Here is a 23,333-nt window from a genome sequence, read left to right as displayed (position 1 = left end):
ACCTAATAGTCTCCACTGGTACTTCCCTCAACGCATCGCACCTGGGTAACACATCCAACTGTCAAAACGCAACAATTAGAGTGTCTGCTCTCCTCCAGTGCCTGCGCAATTCAAACAAACACGCTCGAACGGGCAGCGCGGGAAAAGCTGAGTGCTGTGCCAGGCCACTGGGGCACGGGCCTGTTCACCCAAGCATGCTCGAGGCTGGCGCTCCGCGCGTGCTGCTGCGGGGCTGCCCAAACCCGGCCCCTCCTCCACCACCACATGAAGCAGCACTAGCGCTGAAAAGACGGCAGCTCGGGGTCGGCGGCCACAGCCACGCCGGCGGTAACCGAAGAGTGAATATAGGAGACGAGCAGCGATACGGGGCCGCCGCCATGGGCGTCGGCCGCCATTTTGGGCGAGGCCAACCACACCAGAGAGAGGCGCGGGCCCAAGCCAAGATGGCCGCCGGCCAACCCGCCCCGCCCCGCCTCGGCTCGGATGCAGACGGGCGCGCGCCGGAAGTGGTTCTCCCCATGCCGGAAGTGCCGCGAATCCGGAGCGGTGGCAGGGCGGCGATGGCAGCGGGCCGGCAGCGGTGCGGCGGGCCGGCGGGCCCCTTCGCTTCCCGGCGCGGCGGCGCGGGCTGAGGGGAGCGGGCCGCCTGCCGTCGCCCTCCCGCTCCCTCCTTCTCCGTTGGAGGAAGGTAAGGGGCTGCCGGCGTCGGTGAAGGAGCCGTTGCGGCGGAGCGCTTCTCGCCCGGAGCGCGGGTCCAGCGCTCGCGGAGGGGCTGAGGGCTGCCGGCCTCGCTGGCGGCCGGTTTGCGCGGCCTGTTGCGGGAGGAGAGCCCCGGAGCGCCCGCGGCGTGGGGGCGAGCGACTCCGATATCCGTCGCGGGTGTCTTCGAAAGCTGCGAGTACCATTAGTGTCTCGAAACGGAAAATAAGAATGAGAAAACTCTAAGCGGCATTTCTGCCTCTTTCGGTATAGCCCAGAGCTAAGGCTCCTCTTCTGGCTACTGTTGCTTAGCAAGGGCAGGAGGAAAAAACAACTAATGTTTACCTTCTTCGGTCTACTGCGATTTTAATAGTGTTTGTGTTCTCAAGATATGCATTCCTTTTGAAGATTTATTTTCTCTGACGGCGACTACCTGTTAGTCATCTCTGAAATGCCTAACTACTGGAAAAAATGGACAGTGACTTAGCCATTGTGTAAAGATGGATTCTGGAATTTTAAGTTTTTACGCAGTGAATTAACAGCCTCTTACACAAATTTTTCAGTTATCCTACTAAAAGTATTAACTCGGTGCGTTAAAGGGAAACCTGCTGTTAAGTTACATAGAAGGATAAGGTAAACAACAAATAGCTGTCACAGACGTAAGTAGTGGCACTCTCAGGTATTTACTGTCACCATATGTTTGACTTTTTTAGCCACCATAAATGCAGCAGTGTGAGAGCCCGAACAACTTCTCCAGGGCTACCCTGATCAAATTCTGTCAGGTCAGGATTGAGGATATCCTTCAGATATGGAAAATGAGGAAGTCTTTTAAGACTGATAACCAGACAGATTAGTCTGGCCTCAGGAAGGGGGATTTAGAAAGGTGTAGTGATTTTTTTTTTTTATCAATTATGCTAAACTCTCTCATACTTCCATTAATAATTATTGTTCTGTATGCATAAATCTTAATTAAATAAGCATTTCTGCCTAGTATTTTTAAAGCCTGATATATTTTCTTAAAACAGTACTGCATAAATTGATTTTACTCCTCTCTTTAAAAAGGTAGGAAAGGTAAAAACCCTAACAGTCTGAAAAAGCATATTTGTCAGTTCTCTAACCAGCTGCAGTGAAGCGGTGGTTCTCCCTGCCCTGCCCAAGGGCTATTTTGAGGGAAGGTGGTGACGACTTCTTGTTATGAGTGGCAGTACTTCAGCTAGAGTGTTTGTGACTGGTTTGAAGAGTGTTTCAATTCACCTAGTCCCAGCCAGCCAGCCAGAGATCTTAAACCAGCTAAAATCAAGCCCGGCAGTGGCTGTGGTGCTTTTACTAATTTGTGCTTGTTATGAAAAGTGCCAGTTGACTAGTGTCTGGTTTGTTCTGCGCCAAATCAGTTACTAGTACAGATGTTCAACTCCCTTACTCCAGAAGGCATATGCAACTGTTCACATAGGCAGAGCAGAAATAAAGTTAGGTGCAAGTAACATGCTTATAGTATCTTCGTGTGTGCAAATGGATACAAATACATATGTTTAGTATATATCTTCTAATGTTCAAATTGAAAACATCCTTTTATATGGTTCGTAGATGGGCACTCAGCCAGAGCTTAGTAAAACTGGATGTTGTTACACTGCAAAGAAGCAGTGATGCTCCTGTTACTGGCTGGCTAGCAGTGTGTTTGTTTTGCAGACATCAAAGAACTTTACAAACTTTCTGTATTTATAGAAAGTCTTGTATTATCCCCACCCTGTGGCTAGAGAATCTGAGGGCAGATGGGATAAGTGTCTTACCCAATTCATGACTTCTATTTTGTTCACTCAGCCGTTAACTTTAGCCAGGTATAACTTGATAGCCAGCAGGCCCTAAACTAGCCAGAGCCATCGATGGAGCATTGTATGTAATTACCATTAGCCTGTTGCTGGCATAGTAGTATGATTTTCTCTGCTGTAGAGAGCACTCAGGTCTTCAGAAATGGATGTGTGTGCTGCTTTACTAATGTGTAATGAAAACTTATAAAAAGTTAACTCATGAAAACCAAGCTTCATCTGTGTCCCCTCTTTCTCCAAGCTGTACTGAATGTATATGTTGCCTTTTGTTCCAGGTGCAGAGCATGGAGAATGATGAACTTCCGCCAGAGGATGGGATGGATTGGTGTGGGGTTGTACTTGTTAGCAAGTGCTGCAGCTTTTTATTACGTCTTTGAAATCAATGAGACTTACAACAAACTAGCACTGGAGCACATTCAGCAACACCCCAAGGAACCACAGGAAGGAACCACATGGACGCACTCCTTAAAAGTACGACTGCTATCCTTGCCTTTTTGGCTGTGGACTATAATATTTTTAATACCATATTTACAGATGTTCTTGTTCCTCTATTCCTGTACAAGAGCTGACCCCAAAACTGTTGGGTATTGCATCATTCCTATCTGCTTGGCTGTTATTTGCAATCGTCATCAAACATTTGTGAAGGCCTCAAATCAGATCAGTAGATTACAACTGATTGACACTTAGCTCAATTTCTACTTTCCGTAGCTGTTTTGAAGCAATTGCATATGCCCGATCTAATCACAAGACTGAAGTTCTGAGTGAAGGCTGGGAAAAGCCTTTTCTTTCAAACTGTTAAGCAATGAAAAGAGTGACTGTTTTCTATTTAAAAAAAAAAAAAAAAAAAAAAAGTAACTACAAAGGTTTTTAAATATGGGTCTATCAGAATGGCCAGAGTGGGAGAGCCCTACGTGACACTTGATGGAAGTATTCCTCATTTTGCCTTAATGATGCAAAATTGCAACACTCCATCTGAAACGTCCTGTGGGGAAATAAGTTTCTGGTCCATGACTTTACTCCTCTGTGCAAAAAAGTGATTTCCTATGCTTTCCCTTGGAGTAAAATCAATGAAAAGATACTTCTTCTGTGGTAAATGTAAAAGGAAAAAAAAAAATCAGAACATGATTATAAAAGTTGCACTTAACACAATTCTTTGCTTTTTTTTTTTTAAGTAATTAGTATCTACATCAGTGCTGGTTTTTAATGAATTTTTTAAAAATAAGTTTAGATACAAATACAGGAAGCAAAGAATAAAGTTTCTGCGAACCTTTAAAGGGAAAAAGGTACTTTTTTTTTTCTGTGGTAGCATACTTTTTTTTCAGTGACCACAACAGTACCGTGTTGTAGTAGGTAGGCAGTGAGGAGTGGTATAGGCCTGGAGGTTGGTGCTTTAAATTCTTTTCCTACAATTTCAAAAGCAGCTTATGCTGGCGTTGGCCCATACTCTGCACAAAACTTCATTTGTGTTTCCTTCTCCTATCTATAGAAATCTTTGATAAAATTACAAGTGACTGGAATTTACTACCATTCTAATTTCACTCTGGACATGATGCAAAACATGTTCTGGGAGCACTGATGCATTAGGGAAAACTTTGAATTTGGAAAAGTTAACTGGTATTAGGTTGGGGGGATGCTACGAACAGGTTGTAAGACAAATAACCTTGTTTCTTCCAGAAATTTGAAGAAGTAGGATACCTTCTTCTCATTCTTGCAATGAATGCAAATATCTTCAGTCATACTGAAATTCTGCTGAGATTTCTTACCATAGTTTAAACCTCTATTTTTCAGTGCTATTTTGGCGTAGCATTTAATTCTAACTACTGGATTGTGTATTTTGAATAATATCAAATCTTTTCTTTTTTCTTGTCCTTCTTTGTTTCTTCTTAGAATAACTAAGTTTTTGAGCCAGCCATGATGGAAGAAGTAACCTTCCAAATGTGAAAACAGTGCAAAATACACTCTTCAAAAGCAGTAGGCCCGAAACAATTATGAACTAAACTCCTCAATTATAATTGCAATTGTATGTGATTGTCAGTACCTAATCATCACAAATGCAAATCCATTTCTGACTAAGAGAATCCTGGAGAATATCAGCTTTCTCTTACTTTGGAAAGAGAACACTATTTTCAGTGTTGCTATGTTTAAGCATGGCAGTTAGAACACATTAAACTTTCTGTTTGCATTTGGAGATATTTTGAGACACTGGCTTCAAGTGCCAGCACGGGTGCAAGGACCTGAAAACAATGTAGCCTTTACAAAAGGTTTTAAGTTCTAAGTGCAATATAAAAAGGAGGAAGCTGCCATCTTAATATGCTGGAGTAAGAATAAACTCTGACTTGTGGTGTCTTTGGGAGTCAGAGCTTTTAAGTTGTGTTGTTTCCTAACTTTAAAAATCACCATCCTATTTATCTATAAAATAAAAAACTTTTCAATGTTTATAAATAGAAGTCTGTTAATGCACCTACATATCAATGGCTTTTTTTTTGTGTGTGTGTATGTTGCTAGATAGCAATGCTGGCAGTCAGCTGCTGTAGCTTACTCTCCTGTGCTTCTTCCCTCAGTGCAGACGTTTGGCTGATCTTTTTTCTTGTCCTTTTATGCTTTGTGCCCTAATTACTTGTCTGTAGCCTGAAGTTTTGGGGCTGGCTGGGTGAAACAATCCCTTTGTCATTTCTCTACCTTTGTGTAACAGGGGGATATCTCTGGCTGGACTATGTTTTTAACTTGATGCTCTAGTTTTTAAACTGAGCAGTTATGTTGTGTCTAGATGAAGTTATTTAAAGAACCACAACATAAGAGGAAGCATCAAAAATAGAAAATGATAGGGAGAACTGCCTGAGTTTCTGTTGTGGAAGCATGTGGCCTTTAGCAAATTCATCAGTGTGCCTGATGTGATGAGCCAAGCTGTCTGGATGTGGAGCACGTGCTGGGTGCAGCAGTGACTTACAGAACAGTGGTTTGTGTTTGTAGACTTTTCCATAGAAGCCTGGTTTGGGATTAAAGCTGTTGACAAGCACGAGCTTTACAACTAACTACAGAAAGACACAATCTAATTCAAGCAAATGCTGTGTCTGTAAGGATTTGAGCTTGAGGTGGAAAGAAGCAATGGAGACAATTAGTATGAACGATTAACAGTGCATAGGAATACTAGACAACAGGAGTAGGAGTAGAGGAAAGCTAGCCCTACTGGTGCTTCCAGCATTTTTGGCACCAGTGGAACATCAACGGGTGAAGTCTCACCCACAGAGTAAGTAAAGGGAAGACTATAAAAATTAGTGATTAAATTGTTTTTTACTGTAGTCTTTTAAAAGTAGTGAAATAACTTTAAGCTTGATTATCCTGAAGATTTGTAGATAGTGTCAAGGCTAATTCTCAGTAACAGAAGATAACTGCCTGTAACACAAATTGATGTAAACTACAAGCTTTTGGGATAATCAAGCTCAAAGAACTTTTACAGCCTCTTTAAAGACTACAGTACTTCTCAATTAGTTCTTGATTGTAAATGACATAATAGTGCAAATCTGTTTCTACAGCAATGGCATTAATAAAAGATGTGAGACTAACTTATACTAGAACTTGTTCATACAAATCTATTTAGTTCTTTTCACTGAGTGGGCAGAAAGGATGAATTGCTACAACTTCTACTTAGGGGTGGGAGAGCTATTTTTTACTCTTACTCTTTTAACTTAAAATGAGTTAGCTCAGACCTGATCTTGATGAGCTTCCTAAAGCAGAAGCTGTAATAATAGAGGCAGTAATGAAGTCCTTGGAAGATTGCTAACTTCTACCAGCTTAGCAATCATTTAGAGCTTTAATTTTCTGCCACGAAAGTAAGCAGCTGTAACACGGGGTTGATTAATATTCATCTCTGTGCCACCTACCGTGGATTTCTTTTTATTGTGTTTGTGTCACAAGATAAAGCTTTGTTGGACTGCTTGAGCATCAGTCTTGGGCAGTTTCATTAGCTGCTTGACCTTCACCTGACAATCCCTTCCGATCTCAGGAAAATGTCTTCCGCATTTTCTTAAGTGCTGCAGAGCCTGTTCTTCAGGGCCTCCCATGGTAGAGCAGGTCCAATGAAGAGCATAACTTCAGGCTGCAGCCCTTCAAGCTTGGACAGAAGTATGTTGCAATAAAATGTGTTCCTTATGACATGTTTCTTCCAGCAGCGAAGTAGAACTGCAAGCTTGATTTCTTTTTTAATTAAAAACATGAGGATTGACTTATTCTTAAAACAAAACTTTACAGTTTGTGCAGGATACCTATTAACTCCCCTTATTTTGTCTTGCCTGGTCCATTGTCTTCTTAAAAGGATGCCCTCTAGTTTGTTATTCTATTAGTTTCTAAAATATGCTGCTTTTCATGTGCCAGTCTTGGATAAGAACCCCCTTTTCTACGTATGATCTAATGCATGAAAGCAGTTTAATAACTTTATCAGATAGTTAATTTGTAAGAACCGACTCAGCTCTGCTTAAAGCTAGCCCTATGGTACAGGTTTCTTCTGGAAAGAAAGAACATGCTACAGCCAGAAGAAGGTACTTCTGCTCAACTCTCAGTCCTCAAAGCCCATGACTAGCCCAGTAAATTTTGGCTAGTGGCTGTGCCCAAAACCATGCTCTGTTGTTTACACTGCTGGGAGTTAACCTAGTTACCATATATTAAGCCCCGTGATACATTATTATGTCCTAACTGCCAGATTACTGTGTATTTTAGAATCTGGTATCTGCAGTAGCTTGTGTATAAATTAACTTTTAAGCTAGAATGAGTAGGAATTATGCAAGGGCTGCAATGGGTGAATTGCATTCAGACCCTTTTAATGAAGATGATGAGAGTGAATCTCCTGCGAACTAGGAAAGGTCTTGCACTTTTAGACAATGCCCTGATTATTGGGCATAATGGGATTGCCCCCTTTCCCTCGGAACCATCTATCTGAGTGCTGAATAAATATCATGCTTGTGATTTTAAACTTTTTTTTAAAACACAGAACACTGCAACCTGTTAAATGCCCTTGTGAATTTAGCCTCAGAAGTTGTTCATACCAGCAAATTCAGTATTTCAAAGCAGTAACAATAGAGTATGTCATATAATCCCAGTCTACGTGAAGGAGACTTGCTTTGACGTTTTTGCCATTCTGTTTTGCAGCTAAAGTAGTTGGTTCTCATCTAAATACTACCAAGAATTTAATTTTAGTATTACTTCAGCTCTTAATTCAATAGAAACATAGCAGCATTCTCCCCCATTATCGATAAGGAATTCATCTAGCCCCCTCTGGCTAGTAAAACTAAGTTCTATTAGTAAGACATGCAGACTATACTAACAGCATAGGTGTGGTGAACTAGGCTTGTTCTGTGCCAGCCTGAAGTTTGGTTAAGGTACAAAAGCACTAGCATATCTCCGAGATGAAGATTATGCCATCTTTCTTCCATCAAGGCTTATCTATTCTACCTAAAATGCAGGGGCCACAGTTGACTTACTTACAGCATGCATAAAGCTTCATCCTCTAGGACAGCTTTGAAAAAGTAATTGCAGACTTTTGCTATATTCTCCACACATATAAACCTTAAGTTTTTCTGTCTTCAGAAAATTTTGGAGCCTCTCCCACAGCCATGGAAATACCTGTGTGCTTCACTGACTTGGCTGCTTGGAAAAAGGGCACCACAACTAGTGAGCAACACCAGCTGGTTCTCTCTGTTGTCCCCTGTACCTTTTCCTAGTTGTTTGGCTAGAAGGACAGTAGAGAAAGTGGGAGACTGCAGTCCTTCTGGGGGAGAAAGAGGCTCCCCAAAAGGGGTTCAGAACACAGCTGTAGGGTAGGTCCTAAACCAGATATGGAGCGGGGAAAGGGAAAAAAACAAACCCATCACACTAAAGCTCTCTCTGCCTAGTTACCTTGCAGCAACTCTCAGAAAAATGAAGTTCTCTGTTGAGTTAGGCCACTTCCATCACAAGCAAAAAACAGTTCAGAATTACGTAAGGCCCCACGAAGCTCCAGTACCCTTTTCATTGTTTAGAAGTTTTTGTGGCCATAATAAGGACTAAAAATGATTCTTTACAGGCGAAAACTTGAGTGGTGGTTGTTCTTGACCCAGTGCTAATTGGTATCTTCTGGAGCTCAGGTGCAGCATGTTACTGTGTCCAGGCTGACAGAAAAAGGAAGTACCCCATTGCTGGAGTATTACCTGAATTTACTGCCGCACTAGCAAGTTAGGGTTTGTTGATTTAGACCATAGGTTTTCAGCCCGTCATGTGCCAGTGGACTACTTACACAAAGTTTATATATAAAGGCCGCAAATTCATGCCTGATGTTAGATGTTGCTTTTCAGCCATCCCACAGTTCACACCATTGTTGGGAGTGTTTAGGACTACAGTTGGGAGGGGGGAGAAAAAAAAGGAAAATGCTGCTCTCAGAGGTAGCTCTACAAGCTTCCAAAGCTGCAGAAGAGAGCTCATAAAAGGCGTCATCACTTTAGCACAGGTCACATGAAGGAGCCCTTCTGATACACTTATCAGGCTAGGTTTTTTGTACTGCTGCCTTTGCCATTTTGATAAGCCACTTCCTTCAATGCCACTTCCTTCAATAAATTATCTATCATCTGCCCTAAAACACTTTAAGCATTTTATCACTTTGAGATTTTGCAGCCTGACAAGAGATCAGAATTAATTTGTGTAGTTTTCTCTCACCCTAGGTCCTCAGCAACTAAAGCTCCCTAGTCTTCAGTTGGTCTTTTCTCCTCAGTTATTTCTCTGTCATATCTGCTAACAGAGTAATGGGTGTGTGAATTTCTTAGAATAAGAGTACATCAAAATGTCCAAAATATGTTTACTGGACCTCTTCTCCAACTCCCCTGTCCCCCATTTCAAATGAATGCCGACAATTTTGTGCTCATAAAAATTCATCATTTATTCCGATACTTTGTCCTCCACACACAAGTCTCAAGGTCTGCTCAGTTTCCGTAATACAAAAGCAAACTATGCCAGCAGAACACATCAAAATGAAAAAAAAAAAAAAAAGAGGCGTTTCGCACTATTAAATCAGTCAGTTAATTTCTGCTAGAGAAGACTCTTGGGCTCCACAGTAAGCTCTATGGATTGGCTATCAAGAATGTTTTATCCCTGTTCACAGAAGCGTGCGCCAAACAAAAACTGGGAATTAAAGTAACATATAGGAAGCATTGACAACCTTGCAAGAAGCATCTGTTACCTTAATGACAATCCACATACGGCATTACCGTCAAAAGAAAGGGCAAGCTACCTTAGTGGAGGGATTGGGTGGGTTATGCCGATTTATACAGCCAAGAACTGTTACATATCATGTACTCATAGGTGTTACTTCAACATTTGTACTTTCTCCCCCTCTAAAACAAACTCCAGTGACCAGTGTAGAACCCTATGGCATTTCCCCTAATTTCTGCCCAAAGGTTTGTTTTTAGAAAGCATCTCCAAAAATCACTCTGCTCTTCTCTTATTTTTAGGTAGTGTTGAGAGTTCTGCATAGGCAGAATATTAAGCTGTGATGCTCACTTTATTTGACTTTGCTACCAAATGAGCCTAAAAATCAACCTGGATAAAACTCAGTAATGGAAGAAAGTATATAAAGACTGACTGCTGCATGGAAAAAAAAGAGGAAAAAAAACCCAACTAAAAACCACTTGGGGAAAACAGGCTTAGGACAGACAGCAGTTTTTGAACTGTGGAATATTAATTATCAAAGTCACACTGACTTCTCACTTTCCAGGCTGTCACAAAACCAGGATTTTTTGAAACCAAGATTCCCAACTCTTTCAACCTACTTTGACCTTTTCCAGGAAAATACTTGATTGATAGGTGACCAAAATAAACCTTTTAGATGACAGGCAAAAATAACCTTCCATTGTAGGACCGTACAGGACTCTTGTAGGACTGTTCAGGAATGAACACAGTCCTACAGGTGTTTTTTAAATTGGACTACTACGGTGGTCTTGAATCGCTTTCTCTCCATACAAATAAAAGTTGCCTTGTACCATTTTAAGATCATATCTGACAAAATAACTCTCTCCACATTTTATTACTTTACTTTAAAAGTTTAAAGTCACGTGGATAAATACTATGACTTGGAAAAAGTCATTAAAAACGTCGCAGTTGGAAGACTTGTGAGAACAGTTTTATATTTGGCAACTAGTTTACTAAAAATTCTTCTCGGCGTCACGTCGGTACTCTGTAAGCAACACGCTGCTAACACCAAGGCGCGTCCTTTCGCTGAGGCTTCCGCGTTCCAATGGCGTCGGGACCGACGCTCCACTTTTCCAAGAGGAGCAGAAGAGCAGCGGGCCCCCGCCCGCCCGCCCGGGGCACGTACGGCCGCTGCAGCTGCCGGGCCCCTTTCTAGGCCCCAACGCAGTCCCCAGGGCCCTCAGCGGGGCTGCTCGACTTTCGTCCGCTTCGGAGGGGGGTCGTCGGCGCTCGCTTTCGTATCGACGTTGTTTTCGCCTTCATCCTCCTCCTCCTCGTCCTCATCATCCTCCTCGTCCTCGACATCACCTGCCAGGGTTTCAGCGGGGCGCGGATGAGCGGCGCCCCGGGGGAGGGAAGGGGAGGGGAGGGGAGGGGACGGCGCCCCCCCGCCGGCCGTCTCCCCGCTACTCACCGCGCGGCCCGCCGCCGCCCGCCGCCTCTCTCTCCTCCTGCACCAGCGGCGCCAGCAGCTCCGCCACCCGCTCCTGCAGCTCGGCCAGGCCCCGCCGCAGCCCGCGCAGCTGGCCGCCCTCGCCCTCCTCCACCGGGCACGGCACCCGCACAGACCGCGTCTGCCCGTCGCGGTCCCTCAGCTCCGCCACCAGCTCCATCGCGCCGCCGCCCAACCCCCGCCCCCCCGGTAGCGCGCGCAGCCCGCCGCGCCACGCCCCGCCCCGCGGTCACGTGCCCTCCGCCCGCGCCAGCTGCCCCGCCGTTCCCCTCCGTGACGCGCGGCCCCGGTCACGTGGGGCGCGCGGTTCCGCTTCCGCTGTGGCGCCCCCTGGCGCCTCGGCCGCGTCTTTCCCGCCTCGGCTCGCCCTCGGCCTCGCGTCCCGGCGATGGAGGCGGCGGCAGCGGCGGCGGCGGGCGCCGAGCCGGGGAGCGGCTGCGGGGGCGGCGCGGAGGAGCCCGTGGTCTCCTTGGCGGAGGTGCTGGCGGAGAACGAGGAGCTCGAGAAGGAGGCGCGGGCCGTGCTGGGGGGCAGCGACCACGAGCGCTGCAGCTACTCCCAGGTGGGGGCGGGGCCCGGCGCCGCGGGGGGCGGGGCGGGGCCCGGCGCCGCGGGGGGGCGGGGCCCGGCAGGGGGGGCGGGGTCAGGCCGGGGGGTGGGCCCGGGCACCCCGGGGGGCGGGGGGGGGCGGGGGCGGGGCCGCCCGGGGCCGGGGCCGGGGCCGGGGCCTGAGCCGGGACCGGGACCGGGACCCCCCGGCGGCCCCTGTAGCCCGCGCCGGTGTCGCCCCGCAGGGCGCGGTGAAGAGGCAGGCGCTGTACGCCTGCAGCACCTGCACGCCGCCCGGGGCGGAGCCGGCGGGGATCTGCCTGGCCTGCAGCTACGAGTGCCACGGCACCCACCGCCTCTTCGAGCTCTACACCAAGAGGTACCGCCGCGCGCGGGGAGGGGAGGGGAGGGGGGGGGGGGCGGGCGTGTGCCCGCCCCGGCGGCGGGAAGCGCGCGCGCGCGCTTGCGGTCGGTGGGTGGGGGCGGCTCGAGCCCCCTCAGCCTGCGGCGCGCTGGGCCCGGCGCGTCTCCCGCGGCTTCTCCCGGCCGTCGGCTCCTCACAGCCGCCCCGGAGCGAAACGCGGGCCGGGCAGGCGAGGCGGGGCGTGTACGCTGGCCGTCGCCGCTTGCCTTCTCCTCCCGGACCCGACTGCTGGGACGCTCTTCGGGGGGCTGTGGTGTGAGGTGAGTTAGACAGGGGAATTTCCCCAGAGCCCCCTCCGCGTTTCGGTGAGGTGGGACAGCGTTCCAGTGTGTACCTCGTGCAAAATACACTATCCCTAGCAAAACTGCACAGGCAACTGAGGTCGGGTCCCTGAGGCGCCTGTATTCCTCCGTTCGCTTGGTGTGCCAGCCCTATTTAAGTGAGAGCTTAGGTGTCTGAGGAGGAGGCAAGAGCTTAATCAGCTGCGCAGATCCAGCCTTGGGAAACGAACCAATTCACGCTCCTCTTCTGCCAATGCATACTCGTGTTGTTGAGTGTGGTAGTTGCAGCACCCGGGGTTAGCTGTGCCCTTGCGGTCTCCCAGCCAAGCGCTGTTGCAAATGATGGTGTTAGCCGAGATCTGCCAAGAACGCTATGTGAGAGGGTAAGGCTGCAAGGCCCTTTGGCCAGTTCTGACTGATGCTATTGTTTAAATAGCTGCAAGAATATTTTTATGGCTCCTAATAAACTGCTGGGAATTGTTATGAACACAAAAGTAATGTGTTTTCGGTTAATAAAAAACCTGAAATGCTATGTTTTTCTTTCCAGGAACTTCCGCTGTGACTGTGGAAATAGCAAGTTCAAAAATCTGCAGTGCAAGTTATTCCCAGTAAGTTCAGACGTAGGTTTCATACATACAGAATCAAAATAACAGTCTTGGGAGTTCGGTGCCTTTCCTCAGCCAGTGCTGACTCATGCGATGCTTCTGCTTTTCCCAGCAAGTCAAACAAGGCAGGAGTATTACAGCAGGAGTTAAAACTGTTGAGGGACCAAAGGGAAATGTTCCAAGGAGAGAGAATGTTTGATCCTTGTCATCCATGAATGCAGCAGTTCTGCATCCATGGTCAGTGTAATGCCAGAAACACGTCGTGGTGCCTGCGCTAATTATCTCATTAGCTTTGAGCTGGCTTCAGGAGAACCTTTTAGAGTGCAATTTTGCAGTTACATTAAGGAAATTTGGGGTTGTGCTGCTGTCAAAGGGACAGTTTCCTCCCCTTCTTCGTGGTGGCATTAGTGCCCTGATCTTTTTTGATAGGTTGTCACCAGAGCCTACTGATGGGATAGTTTTTTACTGTATCAAGCCCCCTGTGCTTTCATACTGGGTGGGCATTTTGGACTCGTTAAGTAATCAGTAATCTTCTGGGAAGCAGTGACAGGAAGCTGCTTGGCTTGCCTGCAGTGCTGCTCCCAGGGTAGTAACAGTCCAAATGTAGAAACAGCAAGTGGTTTTGTGTATGCCCATTTTGTCCTGGCAGGACTGGGATGGATCCAGAGCTAGTCAGCCTAGGGCTACAGTCGAGTGATATCCACAGAGACACCTGTGACAATTTTAAGATGTTTAGTTTCTCATTTGAGTCAATGAAATGGATCACGTGGTTGTTGTTCCTCCTTCAGTTCAGTGCAAAATCAATTGTACAGGTTAAGTGACCTTCAGCATCCGTCCGTTAATCTGGCTGACTTCATGGATGCCGGTGCTCGCATCATCTGTTCTTCCTTTGTCAGAATAGTGGTAGAAGGCATTTTGTAGTAACATCATAAATGGTCACAGCTGTTTCTGCAGGGGCTGATGGTGGCCTTAGGCTGCAACTATGTGCAGTTCTGAAGCCCTCTGGCTGCAGCTGTATTAGCCAGGTTTTTTTAAATGGGATTACCTGTAATTGAATTTCATTCAGCATGTTTTGTAATTTAGATAATCCTCTCCTGTAGAGTGAGGCTTATATGACATGAATTTAGTGGAAGCTCGGTGGTAAGATGAAACAAAGTTGGGTTTGGATCACAATCTGGATGTTTAAAAAAAATGGAGGGGAAGGTGCACAATAAATCTACAGACGTTGCTATAATGGCAGCAGGCAGGTGTGGTTGGTGATCAAGACTCTTAGATTGTTTTGGATTAGCAGTAGCTTAACAAACACCACAGTTGCTGTTTGTTACAAAGTTGGAAAGACTGTTTTTCCTCTTTCCTTTTGAACTTCAGTATTCCTCGAGTGCCCTGTCTGCTGCTCGCTGTATAGAATAGGTATCTGGATAATATCTTTCTTTTTGGATTTTCACGCTGATGAGTATAGTGATTGCTTTTAGGAATTAAAGTGGAACAGGAATTGGGTTTCTCTAGATTATACATATTTTCTGTCTTTCGTTTTTCACTGCATTGTCTATTGAGACTTTGTTTTCCTTTTCTCCTAGGAGAAGGGCAAGGTGAATTCAGGAAATAAGTATAATGACAATTTCTATGGATTATACTGTACTTGTAAAAGACCTTATCCTGATCCTGAAGATGAGGTAAGAAATACAAAAAAACCATCGGTAATCATGTATAGATGGTATTTACGCAAAATTGCACGAAGGGCGGTCACTGAACTGCTTTACAAGGAAGATCCCACTTTAAGAAATCATATGTTCCATATTGCTTTTGGTTGTCATGTGCTGTATAAAATAATTACTTTATCAGTTTTTTTTTTTTAAATGGTAGAATATGTTTATGTCTTAAAGACAGACGAGGAGGACAAACCATCATTTGGACAAAACGCTGCTGCAGTTCTCTCTGCTTTCCTCTCTCTAAAGTTACAGAGTTCCCTTAGGGGGTGGGTTTCTCATCATCTTGAGAAATGTGGCAAGTGCAGAATAAACACATTGCACATGTTAGGAGAGACCTGAATCTATTTCCTTGTGCCTGCAACAGTGCTCTGACAAGGCTTGTGGGATGGGAGAGTCTGTCCTGTAGCGCTGGCTTTAGCTTTCCTTTACAGTAGTCAGAACGCTTTTTCTCTGTCTGAAGTATTAAAATATACCACTTGGTTTGCACACACACACTTTTGTTTGCAGTCATAGAAGTTAGTTGTTTTTAAAGAATAAGGAAGGCACAAGTCTTTCAAATACAAAAAAGTATTTTATGAACTCAGCTCTCTGAAGTTCAGAGATAGCTAGACATTTCTAAGGAAATCATTAATAATTGTTTCATAGCAAAGCAGTTTGTACTGTACTGCATTGTGGACAGTTAAGTTAGGATTCTGGCATCCCTGTATAAACCTGATGACATCATGAATATCAATACCTTTCTTTTGCTAAGCTATACTGATAGTGTATTAACTTGTATCAGCTCCTTTGTGTGAGAATGTCTTGTTCTACTGCGAAAACTAGTTTTGTAATAATAAGTGGGAATTTCCACAGTCTTGATAATACAACAAATTACATATGCTGTTGAACTTCAGGGAAGCAAACTGACTAATAAAGCAGTGACTACTTATTAACGGCAGCTCCCTGTGTGTGGGTAAAGAGGGAATTGCAATTCACTTCAGCAGACTTTGCATAATACTGCAGTTTGAGGCTTGTGAAAGATTCTGGCGGTTGCTATTAGTGCTAATAATATGACCGTTCATCTAGATTCCAGATGAGATGATCCAATGCATAGTTTGTGAAGACTGGTTCCATGGAAGGGTAAGGAAAGTAGCAGAATTTCCATTTGCATAGAAATAAGTTACTGACGGTCAAGTTTGTATGGTTGTTCTTACTTGGGAAGGTTTGCTGTAGTTCTCAAAAGATTATTACATGAGTTCTAAGGTATTTCTTTTCATCCTATGCAAAGGAATATTGAAAGTTTAATGTTACACTGCTGTCTGCTCCAGTCCAAAAAACCTAGGAAGAGTTCTACCTTTTTGAAGGTTACCGCTGCAGAAAAAGTAACAACTTTATAACTGTCTCTCTAATTGGAAAATTCTAATCAGTACAATCAGTAGAGAAAAAGATTCTTACTCAGTCACATCATATTCAACTACCTGAATAGTTCTTCATTCAAAAGAATGCTTTTTAAACTGTAATTCCTTTAAGTAGCAAGAAACGAACTGTGTTGTTGGTTCCTGATTACAAACTTTGGGAAAATCTTTCAAAAGCAGCTCAGCACTTCAGTGAATGTCCTACTTAACGTGTAAGCATTAAGGATTCAGCTTCTTGTGCCTTGAAGGGCATGAGTGAAATTCCATGTTTGAAGTTGCAGGATCAAAGAACAAAAAAAAAAAGATCATTGGCTTCAATTATAGGTTCTGTAGATAAACTATAGGATTCTTTTGTATATACGTATGTATGAAGAATGTTATGATGCCTACTGTGAGCTTTGCAATAATGCTTTTCAAAAGAAAGCCGTTAAGTGCTTTTAATTGCCTAAATAGTTCTCACCAGCTTATGGAGAGCTTTGGGACCTAATTTTCATGTTCAGTATGTGATCAATACGAAGACTTACAATCTCTTACCCATAAGGAAGCAATCATAAAAAGTTATTTAAGAGTTTAAATGTGCAGTGTGCAAGAGGTATCTTCACCTGTCCTGTGTTTAGGACAGTTTAGAAGAACATAATTTAGAAATGAGATAAAGATAGAACTGAGATTTCTGGGTATGTAAAAGGCATAAAAGGCTGTAGACAAAGAGAGAATTATTTCAGTTTTTCCCTGGAATTTTGATCATCTCTTTCTAGTCTTTAAATTACGTTGATAATCACTGTAGAAAGTTAGCAGGAGTGTATGCTTGTGCTGAAAATGTGATGGCAGTTGATGTTTTACTTCCCCTAAACCTAGAGTTGAGTCTGTTAATTTGCAGCAAATGCTTCACTGCTGCATGCTTCTTTCTTTTGATAGCATCTTGGTGCAGTTCCCCCTGAAAGTGGAGACTTCCATGAAATGGTATGCCAAGCCTGCATGAATCACTGCCATTTCCTATGGGCTTATGCATCACAATTAGCAGGTAAAGAAAATTAAGAGATCTGAGCCAATATTTTGTTAGCATGTATTTCTCGTACGTGGTTGATTAATGACATAATACTGTTTTAAGTGGTTGGAGAAATGATACTCATTATATTGGACAGTCGCCTTCAGCAGTGGAACATGTGGGGCTGCAGTAAGTGTTGTTAAAAAAAAAAAAAAATGCAGTTCTCGTTCCTAAATCTTAATTCTGTGGTGCTCACTGTTTTATTTATTTTATCAAAGATGTGCTAGCATATAGATGGATGAAGATTTAATACTTGTCTCAAGGAACTTAATTTCTAAACTGGATCAAAGAACTGAAGAGCCATCCTAAGGGAAGCAGTGAGGCAAACAGCTGAGTATAAGAGGCTCTGAGCAGCGAAGAGTGAGTGATAGAGTGACCTGAAATGAATGTGTAAAACCTTAATCTGAGTAGAGCTGGGGCTGTGCTCAGGACGTGTTTCCTGTGGTCATGCCAGGCCTCTGTCTGCTATGTGGTCTCTTTGGGATCGGAAGGGTAGATGACTTGATTTCTGTGGAAAGAGCTAGTTTCATGTACTCTCCTAAATGTTGCTTGCACCAGCTGGTGATTGATTGCTTATGTGCCAGAAATTTCAATGGTAATTTTAAGGATTCCAAGCTGGCCTACCTGGAGTTCTCTTCCTTCTAATGTAAATACAGTACAGGATGGGGTTTTTTGTTTGTTTTTGGTTTTCCTTCTTCTAACTATCTATGTCACAGGGCACACATTTGAATTGACATCAAAAGAAAAACTTGCTTTAACTAAGGAAGTGGTTAGTGTAGTTAATCTGACATGGAGTTTTTGGGGTGTGCGCGTCTGGAGAAAATGAAGGGCTCACTCTGACACCAAGTCAGCAAAAAAGTATGTGACAACTATTGAACCTGCGATAGCTATCAAGGGGTGTCAAGAAGGACAAGCATCTTAGTACAGAACTATCTCAAATTGTGATGCCCTTTACCCTCTCCTAAGGCTTAGATTTTGGGAAGCAGAGTATTTTAGAATTAGGAGTATGGTAGGTGAAGAAGACTATGGTGAAGGAGGGAGTCATTTCTCTGTATACCTAGGTCACTGTGTCTTTGGACAGCTGTAGAGTATATTCAGGACCCTGCAGTGTATACAGTGATCTAGATGCTCTTTGACACTGCATTACAAAGCAGAGAGAACGTCTGTGGTAGCCTGCACATTGTCTAGTACAGAATTTTCACTTACAAGGGTATGTATCTTCCAGTTCCTGCTTTGACCAAAGTGAACTCCCTTGAAGATGAAGGGATTGTCCTGAAGGTTGAGGAAAGTGAAGAGCAGAAAAAAGAAATAAAAAAAGAAAGTGAAGTGGAACACCAAGAAACGAAGGAGGAAAAGCAAGTGGAACAGTTTAATGAACCATCCACTAGCTCTGGGTCTGCCTGTCCGGAGGTAAAACGTACCTTCTTTTCTGTCCCGTACATCTTCATACTGATGATAGGTGAAGTAAAGCCCACCTCTTTCTGTATAGGTTCAGTGAAGAGGTAAATGCTTTCAGTCTGTTTTTGTGTTCAGTCACTGACACCGCAAATGCGTGGTCTCTGTGGGGTACAGCGTAGGCTGTGGAACACGCTTGCAGAAGTGGCTGACAAGGGTGTAACGTCTTTGCGGATAGGTTAGATCCATCCATTCTTGTCAGCCACCTGGCCTTTACACTGAGGCAACTTCTGAGTTTTTTCTAATACAGGAGTATTATGCATTGTAGCTGCATTTGCATATAGTACAGCTCTGATGTCTTAAACATTTATGGCTGTTGCAGTAAATTTCTACAGAAATTTCCAGTGGAAGCTGCTAAAACCACGTCAGAATCCAGATGTGGATGTAATGGTAATATAGGTTGTTTATAAAAATAAATGTGTCTGAGACAAAAGAAAAATCTTGCGTAAGGAAAATGACATGCTGGAAAGAACAGAGTGTATTTGATGTTATAGAGCACTGAACACTCTCATTTTAATTCAGGTGGTTACTAAGAGTGAGGAGCCAGTCTGCAAGCTGAAGGAACTGCAAAGCAAGGAATTTTTAAAAAAGGACACTGCCACCTTTTGGCCATCGAACTGGAGAAGCAAATTATGCACCTGTGAAGACTGTTTGGTATGTATTCTCTCTTCATCACCATCCTTGACATGGGGGAGGCAGGGAGGAGCTCCCAGAGAATTTCTGAAGAGAAGCTTGTAGATAAAATCTATGTAAATGTTCTTACTCTGCATATAAACACCTAAAACCCCCTTCCACCCCACATAAAGAAACACACTGAATCCTTTGGAATTAATACAGCACGAAGGAGCTTCTAAACATTTGTATTTTCTTTGCTGCTTAAATCCAGTATTGCTTTGGAAGTCGTTATGGGGAGATGCTTGAAATGCTGGATACAAAATGTACATTATTATTTTTATTGTTACTATTTGCGATACACAAAAAGGATTGGGGAAGAGCATCTCCACCTGAGAAGTTTTGTAACGTGACAGTAAATTTTACTTTATTCTCCAGAAAATGTATTCAGAGCTTGAAGTCCAGTTCCTGACAGATGAATGTGACACTGTCTTGGCTTACGAAAATAAAGGTACCAGTGACCAAGAAACAGAGCGGAGAGATCCTTTAATGGACACCCTTAACAGCATGAACAGAGTCCAGCAAGTAGAACTCATCTGTGGTAAATGCAACTTCATTTTTAGAATCTACCTTAACACTTTAAGTGAACAGTTTCCAATAAGAGATTAGTATCAGGTCTTGCAGTGTGGTGTCAAACTATTTTTGAAGTAACATGTAGAAGACTGTATGACAGATTGCACACCCACCTCAATCAGGATTACTCTAGAGAAGTTTGTCCTTTCCGGCCTGTTACAGCTTTAACTTACATCGAGGAACTAGATGGTGTGGGAACATTTCCTCTATTTAACATCTTAGATATTGTATTGATGGTAATTTCTTGTAACGTGCATATTTAAATGTTAATTTACACTTCTGCTGTCTGGCTTATTTATCTTACCCTGTTCTGTTGTTTTGGTAATCTCCTGTTGTCTTAGCGAGTGCCAGCCTGTGTGAAGCTGGGGTGCAGGGTGCTCCCTGGCAGCTTTGCCGCAGAGTATATTGACAAGGCAGTAGGGTATTTTGAGGTATTTTGTAACTGGAGCCGTGTTTCCCTCTTCTGAGTGAGGGGTTTGCACTCTGGTGAGGACACTTGCCCAATCTTGAGTTCCAGGCTAGGACTTCCCAGAATGACCCACACGTGCTTTTGCAGTGGGAAGCTGGGAGCAGGGGAGCAATTCACTGACTGAACTTCTATACATTTCTCTGAAGATTAACTAGAACGGATAATCAGACTGCATGGGCTAGCCTGATAAATTACTAGGCTTCTTATGTTTCCCTGGACTTACCTTTCTTTTTATTATTATTATTATTTATAATCCAGTTCAAACCTAGATTTGTCTCAAGTAAATCTAACAAATGACAAGAGGAAGTAGAACAAGTTGTCTTCTTGAGCCAGTGTTGTGTTAAACTAAAGCTGGGTACCTTCTTGGGTTTTTGTTTTCTTTCCCTTGCCTTTGCTTCTCCATCCAGAATACAATGATTTAAAGACAGAACTGACGGACTATCTCAGGAGATTTGCAGATGAGGGAACGGTAAGGCACAACTCACAGAATTTGTTTGCCAGAAAGTGTGTTTTAAAGTACTGTTGAGGGGTGGGTGTTGAATACTGTGATGCTATCGATGTTACAATATTTTTTCCTGTCTCCTGGGGTTGTTGGCACTGCAGTAGAAATTAGAAATCCCTGATTTCATTGGAATTTAAGTTTTATTTCCTTAATGACACTGCTGAGAGATAACAGGAACCTTACAGAAATCTGTCTATAAAGTACTGAGAGCAGTTCTTAAATTTAAATGAAACTTCTGTTGGTCTAGGAAAAGTATTCAGGAAAAAAACTCTTAACCTTTGTTTTTTCTTAGATTGAATTTAAACCCTTAGAAGAATAGGGACTGACTAAATATTGGCAAACAGTCTTGTCAGTTGTTTTCCTGGAGGAATTTTCATGCTATTATTAATCCACACAAGCATTTTGTTGGCTTATTTGCTAAATTGCCATTCTTAGTTACATTGTAATGAGTGAAGTGAGCTAGTGAAAATCTTGCTTTGTGTTAATTTTTCTGATGATAAAAGCAAGTGGTCAAACCCATTAAAAATACCATCAGGAGTTTTGCTCCATGTGCTTGTTCTACCTTTGGGGAGCTCGTTTCTGTGTTTGTATTCTCATTATAAGAGAATTTGGGCATTAATCATCGCTTGGGTACAACAGGAAAAGTGTTTTGCAAGCTGTGTCAGAGAGATTTCAGGATACTTGCTTTTATATGCCTTGTGTATTACATGTGGGATGCATGCAAGAAAAAAAAAAAAGGATCGTTTAATTGAATTCTTGTACCACAACTTGGGTTTCATGTTGCTTCCCCTAGGTGGTTAAAAGAGAAGACATTCAGCACTTCTTTGAGGAATTTCAGTCACGGAAAAGACGACGGACTAACAGGATGCAGTACTACTGTAGTTAGACCGAGAGGGTCTGGGTCTGAAAGGAAAACTGGGAAAACAATACTCATTGGCAACCAGAGGAGGCATCTTCAGTATTTGGCTTCTCATCAAAATCCAACTGTCCCAAGAAACATCTTCATTTTGTCTCATACTTCCTTTACTTATAGCAACTAAAACATGTTCTTAACAGGTACATTGCATTTATAGGGATTCAGTACTGATCGACTTTGCATTCCACTCCTGAAAGCTGGCCGTGTCTCCAGGGGGTGGATGGCTTGATCCAAGAACAGTGTGCCACGTGTACTCCCTTTAGCCTTTCACCTGTTCTACTGTTAGTGCCTACAGCTGTACGCTGCACTAAAACCCAGGTGGGTCTGCCTGCCCTCCCCTCTGTGCAGTGCAGGCAACACGCACTCAGGGCGCTTTGCAGGGCGGGAGTGCGTTGCTTTCCTGCTTTAAACGGCTCTGTATCATCTCTTCGGGGTGCAGCGATTGTAGCGAAGGCTCCCTGCACAAAGTGAGTGTCTGTTTACGACAGGGAGGGAGGCAAAGCTCCTGAAAGGGTAAAGCAGGCACACCTCATGGTCATGGCTGTTGGGTGAAGTTGCATTCTGACATTTGGGTCACATCAGCTGAAGTAAACAGCACCGCACTTCTGTATGCTTGCTCCCCACTGTGGAGGCGCTCCCTAGGCAGGTGAAAAATGAGAAACCGTAGGTTAGGCTTGATGCACCAGAATGTTCTGTTTTTATAAATTCAAAAACTTTGTTTCTAATATTGTACAGTCATGTTTTACACACAAAAATTTGTCACATGAACTTTATCCACTCACTAGAATATAAACAATATCTAGGAGGAGGTACTAAATTACAAATTAAGCATCAGGGGTGGGTTTGTTATAGGACTTCTAATGCGCTTTGATTTTAAAAACTAGCCTACTGCAAATTATTCTAGTTCCTAAATGTTCCTGAAAACACTGCAGCATCCTGGCATTTTGCTGCAGTATAAAACATGTGATCTTTTTATAACCACTGTGATAATCATGGAACAGAAGATGTTCTGCTGACTTTTAAGAATCTACACTTAGCTACAATTAAATACTGACTTTTCATAAGTTTGGAGCCTAATGTAGTTTTTAGTTCTCTTTACCCACAAACCCCAAAACACGCTTTAAGAAGGTTCTAATTTTAACTCCTGCTTTACGTAGTTGGAGAATTTCTTTACCAGGGGGTACTATTCTGCTTCCATGACGACTTTTGAGAAGAAAATCAGCCCTTTATCTATCATTCTCCCTATTAATTGTTTCTGACCATGTTATTTACAAAAGCTAGTTCTAGCATAGAAGCTCGGTTCATCAGTTTGTTTCATGCAAAATGACTAGTTGCTTTTAAATTTAACTCTGGGTATTGTATGTGCTTTTTTTTTGTAGCAACTGTTATGGGAGTTGTAACTGCATATCTAACTACACTATCTATCTAAAAATTAAATAACTGTTCAATCAGTACTCTCTTGTTTTTTTGAAGTGCTGCTGCAGTGTTTTGTTTCCATCCACACTCCAGACAAACACAGGGCAGCGCAGCGATGGCCTGTTGGCCGGGGGGCCAA

At 43.6% G+C, this 23,333-nt stretch overlaps 3 protein-coding genes across 4 annotated transcripts; 2 read left to right on the top strand and 1 right to left on the bottom strand.

Moving 5' to 3' along the window:
- Window positions 1-522: 522 nt before the first annotated feature.
- Window positions 523-3,666, top strand: TMEM251 (transmembrane protein 251). 2 transcript variants are annotated; one of them, XM_030005119.2, is made up of 2 exons: window positions 523-688; window positions 2,798-3,666. In XM_030005119.2, the coding sequence occupies exon 2, from the start codon at window positions 2,814-2,816 to the stop codon at window positions 3,207-3,209; it is 396 nt and encodes a 131-aa protein (XP_029860979.1). In that variant the 5' UTR covers window positions 523-688; window positions 2,798-2,813; the 3' UTR covers window positions 3,210-3,666. The 2 variants fall into 2 exon arrangements, with proteins under 2 accessions (XP_029860979.1, XP_040983051.1); XM_041127117.1 differs by lacking the exon at window positions 523-688 and adding an exon at window positions 773-1,582.
- Window positions 3,667-9,402: 5,736 nt separating this feature from the next.
- GON7 (GON7 subunit of KEOPS complex) lies at window positions 9,403-11,621 on the bottom strand. Its single transcript, XM_029997553.2, has 2 exons — window positions 11,146-11,621; window positions 9,403-11,039 (listed from the first exon to the last, which is right to left on the bottom strand). The coding sequence occupies exons 1-2, from the start codon at window positions 11,342-11,344 to the stop codon at window positions 10,912-10,914; spliced, it is 327 nt and encodes a 108-aa protein (XP_029853413.1). The 5' UTR covers window positions 11,345-11,621; the 3' UTR covers window positions 9,403-10,911.
- UBR7 (ubiquitin protein ligase E3 component n-recognin 7) lies at window positions 11,502-23,232 on the top strand. The gene is made up of 11 exons (XM_029997545.1): window positions 11,502-11,746; window positions 11,979-12,112; window positions 12,986-13,046; window positions 14,621-14,716; window positions 15,818-15,871; window positions 17,062-17,167; window positions 18,417-18,601; window positions 19,169-19,300; window positions 19,697-19,859; window positions 20,768-20,829; window positions 21,656-23,232. The coding sequence occupies exons 1-11, from the start codon at window positions 11,573-11,575 to the stop codon at window positions 21,746-21,748; spliced, it is 1,260 nt and encodes a 419-aa protein (XP_029853405.1). The 5' UTR covers window positions 11,502-11,572; the 3' UTR covers window positions 21,749-23,232.
- Window positions 23,233-23,333: the final 101 nt, after the last annotated feature.

The sequence above is a fragment of the Aquila chrysaetos genome, chromosome 2, assembly GCF_900496995.4.
Source record: "Aquila chrysaetos chrysaetos chromosome 2, bAquChr1.4, whole genome shotgun sequence".
Classification (NCBI taxonomy): Eukaryota; Metazoa; Chordata; class Aves; order Accipitriformes; family Accipitridae; genus Aquila; species Aquila chrysaetos.
The sequence above is the reverse complement of the archived record's forward strand: the minus strand, read 5'-3'. Positions and strand labels throughout refer to the sequence as shown.

Bases quoted from the DNA above. Each gene is read 5' to 3' on its own strand.
- TMEM251 (XM_030005119.2), top strand. From the start codon at position 2,814: ATGATGAACTTCCGCCAGAGGATGGGATGGATTGGTGTGGGGTTGTAC.
- UBR7 (XM_029997545.1), top strand. From the start codon at position 11,573: ATGGAGGCGGCGGCAGCGGCGGCGGCGGGCGCCGAGCCGGGGAGCGGC. The intron at 15,872-17,061 runs GTAAGGAAAGTA...TTCTTTTGATAG, and splicing joins AAGACTGGTTCCATGGAAGG to CATCTTGGTGCAGTTCCCCC. The intron at 19,860-20,767 runs GTAAATGCAACT...TTCTCCATCCAG, and splicing joins GCAAGTAGAACTCATCTGTG to AATACAATGATTTAAAGACA.
- GON7 (XM_029997553.2), bottom strand. From the start codon at position 11,344: ATGGAGCTGGTGGCGGAGCTGAGGGACCGCGACGGGCAGACGCGGTCT. The intron at 11,040-11,145 runs GTGAGTAGCGGG...AAACCCTGGCAG, and splicing joins GGGCGGCGGCGGGCCGCGCG to GTGATGTCGAGGACGAGGAG.